This window comes from Anneissia japonica, unplaced genomic scaffold (genome assembly GCF_011630105.1).
Source record: "Anneissia japonica isolate Jap-2015-1 unplaced genomic scaffold, ASM1163010v1 scaffold2756_len2360902_cov194, whole genome shotgun sequence".
Taxonomy (NCBI): domain Eukaryota; kingdom Metazoa; phylum Echinodermata; class Crinoidea; order Comatulida; family Comatulidae; genus Anneissia; species Anneissia japonica.
In genome coordinates this window covers 1015563-1024413 of record NW_022719050.1, presented here as the reverse complement: position 1 = coordinate 1024413, position 8851 = coordinate 1015563, and the positions used below count along the sequence as shown (strand labels likewise).

Sequence of the window (8851 nt, the reverse complement as noted above, 5' to 3'; positions counted from 1 at the left end):
GTAACTAAGTGGTCATCCAGGTACCTTAGTTGATGATATTTTCTTTTATTTTTGTAGTGTTTACAATGAATGAATATTAAACATTTTTTTTCTCTTTATTCAGGTTTTATATGGAATAAATATCAGACTCCATACGACCACTGGGAGGTGGAGGTAGTGTTCCGGGTCACAGGACGGGGCCGTATTGGGGCTGACGGTCTGGTTAGTTTTGATGGATTTACAGTTTGCCACATTTGTTGATGATACAAGGCTACATCAAGAAAAGAAATGAAGATTTAAAAAATGACTAGAGACTAAAAAGGGCTTTAAACTATTAAAGAATATATCATCATATACATTTTCACTTCTCTACAAAAATTGAAACTGTACTCAAAACAACACAGTAAGATATATAACGGTAAATGAAAGTGGTGTGAGGGGCTTTCCAACAAACAAAATATTGATGCTTGTTTTCGAACAGCACGCTCGCTTATAAGTTTTTTCTGATATGGACTCTAAACTGTAAGCGCAGTGTACTCAATTTGGCTTATGTGCACTCGGAGATAGTTGAGAGATAATATACAATTTGAAAAATAATACTAATTTATTTTTCTTGTAGGCTATATGGTACACCACAGACAAGAGCCAAGATGGTCCCGTTTATGGAAGTATCGATAAATGGAATGGCCTAGGAGTGTTTTTTGATTCGTTTGATAATGATAATCAGCGTAACAATCCATACATTCTTGCTGTTGTAAATGATGGCACAAAAAATTTTGATCACAACACTGACGGTTTGACGCAGCAGCTTGGTGGATGTCTTCGTGATTTCAGAAACCGGCCGTACCCAGTTAGGGCAAAGATTGAATACTACAAGAAAACCTTGACAGTAAGTTAGTTTCCAGGTTCACTTCTTGGTGTTTCTGTGATAACAAAAAGGAGGGGAGAAGCCGCAAATGCCACGCTGTTTATTTTTATGTCTCTCACCAAAGCAATTGAACTAGTAATTTGTGAAAGCGGTTTGGCGCAGCTGGAACGGTTTGTGTTCCCAAACTTGAGGTCAGGGTTTCAATCCCTCGCTGTGCATTTCGCTTGTGTCCTTGAGCAAGGCACTTTATCTACATTGCTTCTCTCCACCCAGGCCATATTCGTCTATATGGCAGCAACACTAAGCATGTGGACCCAGGGACCAGGGACAACAAAGCAGTTTTTGTAAGCTAATGAAATAGGCGCTATATAAATACTAAAATAACAAAAAATTAACAAATGTATAATTATTCTGTCTCTACCCAAAATTATATAGGAGTATCTGGCAGGATCCAAGAGTGCCACTGAAAAGTGCTACTAAACAGGTTGATCCATTGCAAATTAAGAATGAGTAAAAACAGGAAGTAGAAAGTTGACCTTGTTCTTTCAGGTGTCCTTTCACAGCGGAATGAGTAACTCAGATGCTGATTATGAGCCATGTCTCAGAGCCAACAATGTAGAGCTCCCGAAACATGGATACTTTGGAGTAAGTGCAGCTACTGGTGGGCTTGCCGGTAAGTATATGGTGTAACAATAACAGCTACGGCACAAATGGTTAATGGCATAATAAATGAACAAGCATCATATAACAATGACCTCAGGTGTCATGTGACATGCATTGATTTGATCGGTTGTTATAATTAACCTCTTTCACAGATGATCATGACTTGCTGAAGTTCCTGACTCACAGCCTCACACCCCCAGATGCTGAGGTAAGTTACCTCCCTTGTATGTTCATGATGTGATACTCCTTTATTGCCCTTTTAACATGGCAAAAATGAAATTAGTGTTGATTATTCCGATAGGCAAAAACAGTGCAATTGAAAAAAATAAAATGAAATAAAGACTCTTCCTTTACTGTAAATAGACTAGAGAGCAGCTTATTTTAGTCGGCTAAATCGGTGGTAGCCACTGTGTATGCGCTGAACCGTGGAGATCTCCAGGTCCCCGGTTCAATTCCCATTGCTGTATTTCAGTTGGATGGCTGAAATGCAAGTTATGATAATGCACCGTCTTTTGATTGAGACATTCAGTCACAGCCAGAAGGACCCCACTGGAAATTTCGTGGGATTATCCTTGGTGTTTACACCAAATAAATCCATCCACAAAAACATAATTTAAAAAATATAGCCATGATCATTACTTACACTCAAAATTTATTAATGAAAGAAAAATTCAATGACATCATAAGTTCATTATTATAATTATTGGTTTCTCAGGAACAAGTTGGGGATGGCCATATTACGGAAGAAGAAAGACAGAAATTCAAGGAGGAATATGAACAATATTATCAGAAGTTGGAAAAACAAAGAGAAGAGTAAGTTAGTTGTTTATTGCACCTTCTGGTAAAGTCATGGGTCATATGCCTGTTGTAGGGAAAGAGAACTTCAATTCAGTTCAAGGTTAGGCCTTATAACTTATTTTATACAAAGAAAAAAAAATCAAATATTGAATCTTATTCTTTATTAAGCTCAACACATGAATTTATATAATTTTAATCAGCTACTCTTGTTTTTTTAATTGAGTACAATACTATACTATATTTTTTATGGATTCTTCAAATTGAACTGATTATTTATTGAAACCAGATGAAATTATTCAAGTATATATTTTAATTTCCTAGATACCGCCAGAAGAATCCAGACAAAAACAAAGACTACGATGATTTGGTAAGTTGCAGAGATTACCAGATAGATCAATTATATAAATTATGAATGTAATGGTAGCAGTGGAAATTAATATTATTACTAGTACTATATAGTTTAAAATAATATAAACATGATTTATTGTGACAAATAACTGTTTACGTTTTCTACTCCAAATCAAATGTTAGTTTGAAGATCAGACATCAAGGGAGCTCCGTCAAGTTTATGAAGCTCAAAGTAATATTGTTAGGATTTTGGGGTGAGTAGACCTAATGTACAGAGCAGTTTTGAATGAAAAATTTGTTGTGCTTAAAAACAAGTCAATGTTAACTCTGTATTTTATAGACTGCAATTTTCTTCAACAGTTCTCTACAACAGAAATTAGATGAAATTTCTGGCCGTCAAGAAAGAACCATTTCTACGATTACTAATATGCAACAAGCAGGAGGAGTGCAACCTGCTGGGGGCAATCAAGGTCTGCCACAAGACAATATTAAGAGACATGAAGTGGATACGATGTTACGAGTTCAATCTGATGTCCAACGAACAGTGAATGATTTAAGGTAGTTGTGAATGAACTCAGATTGACAACTGTATTCATATGAGGCTTGCCATTCCAAAACCAGTGTACTGTCACTAATTGTTAAACTGAATAATTAGAATAAAAACATGGCAGAGTATTGTATACTTTATAACAGAGAAGCATAATACTTTTACTTACTTTACTTTGGCAACAGTAAATTGATATAATGACCCATCATTTTAAAGCTTATAATATGGAGAATATGAATATATTAAGTCAGTTTTCTTGTTTTGGTCAGTGATGGTGGTTTTGGCATGGCAAGACCCATATTGCTCACCCAAAACAGGGTAATGTAATGATAATAATGGTAATGTAAAAATATCATTAATGCCAGGAAAAATGCTGGTCGACTTCTAAAATTCCATGTTTTTCAAATATCCACATAAAATTGATTTACAGACCTATCATTTAACTCTACGTTGATTTCATTATTTACATTGTCTTGTGACCTCTTCTCCGCCATTTTGTCTTTCTTATTTCTTCTTTCAGAGCATTGTCTTTATGAGCCTACCAGATGACCATGCATGTGAGCCTTCTTATTTTAATGGTTTGGCTTCAGTGTTCTGCTTATTTCTTGTCCAAATCTTTCTTAGAAGTGTTCTGTAGTCATCTTCTTTCTAAATACTTCGTAAAAAAATTCTTGTAAAAGATATATTCAGAGTACATAGTTCACCGTTGTATATGAATATGCTGGTTATGTAGTGACTAAACAATGTTTGCTTTACCGCTGAAGTCTTCTTTTGCAGAATATGGCGTTTCCTATTGTAGAATTAAGTGCAAACGTATTTTTCGCTTGATTAATTATTTTGTGTCCAGCTTTCCATGTCACTAGGATCTTCAATTAACATTTCCATTTCTGCTAGTAACATGTATTTCAATCTTGGTGCCATTTTCTGATGCTATGGCAAGTTGTTTCCAATAAGCTGTCCAACAGGGGTCTGACAACATCCAGTGAAGCCTAGCAGGATCTAAGGATTAAGGCCTGTTGGTGGTACATAAAAAAACTGGGAAGTTTTGGCAACATATTATAATGCGAAATATGTGATATTGGTGTATTGTGCCTGATAGTGGTACAGATTTGCTTTGTGGTCCCATTTAAAGGGTGGTGAGCAAGATATTGACAACTTGTTTGTGTGCTTGAGTATTGTATCTTGCTTTGCTCCACCCAGTACTTACATAGGTACATATGTTTGCAGAGTGACTGGAATACTGAAGTGGAGAAAGTTAAACATTTTATGTGTGTGTGTGTGTGAAATAAACGTAATAATGTTTATAATATCAAAAGAATAATAATAATAATAATGATAATAATTCACTTCATATCCTCCTTTTATGGTTGGTCCAGCAGATGTTAGCCTTTATATGTAAATACTAATACTATACTAATACTATATATAATGATACTTTTTTCATCCTGTTTTATTCAAATTCAATTTATTTGCTGTAAAAGCAAATTGTTTATTAGCCTCTATTCACAAGAAACAATAGGGAGTTTTTGATTGACTAAAAGTCATCTGTGCATGTGAGAACCTTAAGGTCACCTCATCGAGTAGATTCTGGAACGCAATTTAGCCAAATCTACGTATGCAGAGAACGTAGGACGCCAAGTAGTATGGTCACGCATGAGTGATTCCGTTCTAGCGTCGCGTTGTTGCACAAATCGAAAGCTCCCTAATATACCCAATCCGGAGTGTCAGTCAAACTTTAACAACTGACCAATCGGAGCAGGACCAGGAATACACAAGTGTCTCACAAACATGTGTTATCCCACAAACTCACGTGTGTGCGTATGCTTTTACACTGCCCTTATGTGGGACCTTAGCAACAATATCCAAGGGGTGGGGCTTTATATAGCGGAATGTTCCATTACACATTTTATTTAAATACAGTTACAATAGCCTTAAAGTCATAATAATAAAAATTAAACAAGTAGATTAATGTGTACCAAGGATAGCAGTATGGATGCCTGGTGTAGTGTTATTATATTTTTAAAATAATTACATTGAATCAATAAATATTGTTTATTATTTACTTTATATTTCTTTATAGGTCTGCTGTTGGAGATATACAACAAAAAGCTAACTTTATTCATGCGAAGTCCCAACAGCAACAAGGCGGAGGAGGGGGCTTTGATGGAGGTGTACTTACACATGAAATACAGGACAACCTTCGCAATATAAGAGCTGATTTGGGCTCTTTAGTTAAAAGACCGGAGGTACATCTTTTTTTTAATTATAGCTAGGCTAGATGGTATAATACATACTCCAAGTATCGAAATGCACGCCATCGACATTAATTATGTCATTATCCGGAATCATTACTGATGATGACATAATTAATGTCGAAATATTGAATCCCGAAATGATGGCGTGCATTTCGATAATTGGAGTATGTATGAAACTATCTTATCTGAGATTAATCAGTGGACCTTTTGGTTTTTATAGCTAGGTTAGGTCATAGCATATAAAATGGTAACAAGAATAGAGATGTGATTTGTAGAGTTAAATAAATTATAATTTTTTTTTCACATCAAATTTTTATGATGATATAATCCATTAGGCAAAATCATTTGCCAATGGGAAGATTCCACCTTTTTTTAATATTCCCCTTTGACCTGATGGTTAACATGCATGCTTTTCAATCTTAGGACATTTTTCATGATTAAAACAATCATGTGCTCCCTATAAGCCTCAGTACAAGACTTTATTGTAGAGCATCACTTAATGTGTGCATCTAGCTATTGCAATCAAATACTGTAAAATAAAATAAATTTCATTTTACTCCAATTTTTTTTCTTCCACAGCAAAAACAGATTGCTTGTCCACCCATCCCAGAATTTCCTACTTGCCTGACGCCAATGTCAAGCTTTAAATCGCAATATATTTGTATATAAAATTCTTTATCATTTGTCACCAACCTATCTTTTGAATATGTTTAATTATAATATAAATAATTACAAATTAAGACATAACCAGAAAAATGTTGTTCTGCCATTACCAAAGACTGAATATAAAAAACGTCTTTCCTATAAAGGGGCATTGGAATGGAACAACCTGAATGTTGACATTCAAACAGCTCCAACACTGCGCTCATTTAAATTCAAATTAAGTCAACTTTAAGTCTCTAATCATCTAATCATTTTATCTTGTTCTGATTGTTCCTTGTTGTACAAATGTTTTTATACCTTTTATATATTGTATTGTAATTATTGTATTTATGTATTATTGTGCACGGCCCCAGGGAAGAACAACCCTGTGTTGATCTGGGCCTCCGTGGATAAATAAAGTTGAACTGAACTGAACTGAACTGTAACATTTAAATTAGGTTTGCTGCATAGCACGAAAAAGTTCCTTTTTTAATAGTATGAAAAAAATTCCTTTGGCAGGATTTGTACCTGTAACCTGTAATGACAAGAATATCACCATTAGCCAAAGATACCTATACTGTATAGCTGTAGATCTAATTCCTAGACACCTCCTTTCATAGAACTGATTTTTATGTTCACACATAGTGGAGATAAAGTTTAATTAGGTTTGCAGTAAACATGGATAAAGTGGTGAGACATGAAACTAACTCCAGACCTTACAATTGGAAGCCCACTACAGAACCCCATGATAATGATGAGTCCAGATGATGATGGTGGTGGTGGTGATAATACAGTATAACAACCATATAATTAATGGTAATTGTTTTCTATATTTTACAGAAGCAAGCAAGAAGCAGCTGCCAAAAAGTTTTACTAAATGAGAGTACTAAGAAGGTTGCATGTGTTGAGCTCAAGAACCAAGACAATTAAGATCTCTAAACATCTCATGCTGCAGTTATTTCAAATGCTTCATTTATAAAATGACAATTTGATGGTTAGCAACATAAAATGTTGAGCGAGACTGCAATTCTTAATTGCACTTGATGCATCATTATTTTTAAACCATATATTTATATGGTCACATTAATATAAATTCTACTTGCCCAGTTCAGATGGACTCCCTGTGAGTATTTATTCAGGGCTAGTGTTCCTTTTTGAAAATGCATACCAAGGCATTGGTATGAGGCCTAGTGGAATTGATCTAAACATCTTAACCAAATGGTTAGTGGTTCTTTGAAAGTGGATAATCATTATGAGTAATGGTGCTCCTTAAATGTATACTTTTAGAGATAACGATGGTGTCTGGTTGGCACTTTACAATCACGAGCTATGGGGGTCCATGCTCGTCCAACAAGGCTATATCCCCTGACACCTACTGGTGCCACCACTGGTCAGAATCTCATGTTCTGGGGTTTGCTGAAAGTATTTTGGTCAACAGAATTATATTTTATTAAAAACTACTAGTTGGGAAAACACATGGCTAAGCTTAAGTGTGTTAGTTTAGAACTCAGATCATCGATAGGGAGCTTTTGATTTGCGTGATGACGTGATGTAAGATTCAATCATCCGTGACCGGGGTAATAATGTTTAAGGCATTAAGCGCTATATAAGAACGACATATTATTATTATTATCCAACATTCTATGCACAACATACATTCAGGCCAAACTGTGTCTTAGAATTCAGACGACAATCAGTGATAACTTGATGTTCTCGCATGCACAGATGATTCTTAGTGACAACAGTACATTCTAGGTACTACCGTCGTCGTGCAATTGAAAGCTCTCTAACGCCAGATGTCTCAGCATATTGAAATATTTTTTTTTTTTTTTAAGTAGTTGATTAATTTATGCAAAGTGCAGCCAATATACTTATTTTAAGCCTGATAAAATTCTCTTTTAACAGCAAAGAATAAGTTACAAGGCCCCAAAATTTAACTACTTGATGTCCGTCTATGATGGACACCAGAGAAGATCCCTACTCCCTCTCTACCTTTAAAGGAATATTCTCACTGAATTGTTTTCATCTTTGTAGACCAAATAGAAAATTTTCTTCAACTAAAGGTGCATATATTTGTCTTACATAAAAGTTTTAGTAGAGTCATTTATCTTTCATGGTAGGATATAGAGTGTTGATATTGAATGGTAATCTGTGTTTGTATTAAGCAAGTCCATGTACTACACCTCATAGTTTATTACTGTAATTTATTGGGATAGTATTCTCTATCACTCTTGCACCTATATTTTAAATCTTTTTGACAATCTGTGATTAACATTTCAGGAAGATGTACTAACTAATAGCTTGTTTTGTGTTTTCTTTTTGTAATCATCACATGTACTACTCTAGCTTCCAAAATCTCTCGACTCCTCATCCAAAAATTGCAGTTCTTTTCCTATAAGTAGGCCTGCATCCTTTTCAAATCCACAAACCTAGCATTGCTGAACTTCAAACTATATGGCACATGAGGCTTGCAATCCCAAGACCTGTGTACTGTCGCTGAATGGTAACCACCAAACCAAATATGCTTTTTGTGTCTTAGAAAAGTCAGTTGTACAACATATCAAAAAATAATTTTCCTGACTTTAAACTGAGTACTGTAATTAGCATAGGAATATGGCAGTACTATACAGAGTGTTACACTTTTATTAACTGTGGCAATAGAAAGCCGATCCCATTAAATGACCTATCATATTAAAGCTTATGGGTCATCCATAATTATCAACATTTTAAGAGAGTACAAAACATACTCTT

General features: G+C 34.9%; 1 protein-coding gene across 1 annotated transcript; it reads left to right on the top strand.

Annotated features, from left to right (window-relative positions):
* Positions 1–50: 50 nt before the first annotated feature.
* LOC117110768 (protein ERGIC-53-like) lies at positions 51–6127 on the top strand. The gene is made up of 10 exons (XM_033253565.1): positions 51–201; positions 599–868; positions 1397–1520; positions 1663–1718; positions 2226–2323; positions 2630–2675; positions 2840–2910; positions 3017–3214; positions 5284–5449; positions 6038–6127. Exons 1-10 carry the CDS (start codon positions 70–72, stop codon positions 6125–6127), a joined length of 1251 nt encoding a protein of 416 aa, XP_033109456.1. The 5' UTR covers positions 51–69.
* The last annotated feature ends 2724 nt before the right edge of the window (positions 6128–8851 follow it).

Coding starts and splice junctions, on each gene's coding strand:
- LOC117110768 (XM_033253565.1), top strand. CDS start 70: ATGAATATTAAACATTTTTTTTCTCTTTATTCAGGTTTTATATGGAAT. Junction 869..1,396: donor ACTACAAGAAAACCTTGACA/GTAAGTTAGTTT, acceptor TTGTTCTTTCAG/GTGTCCTTTCACAGCGGAAT. Junction 2,324..2,629: donor TTGGAAAAACAAAGAGAAGA/GTAAGTTAGTTG, acceptor TTAATTTCCTAG/ATACCGCCAGAAGAATCCAG.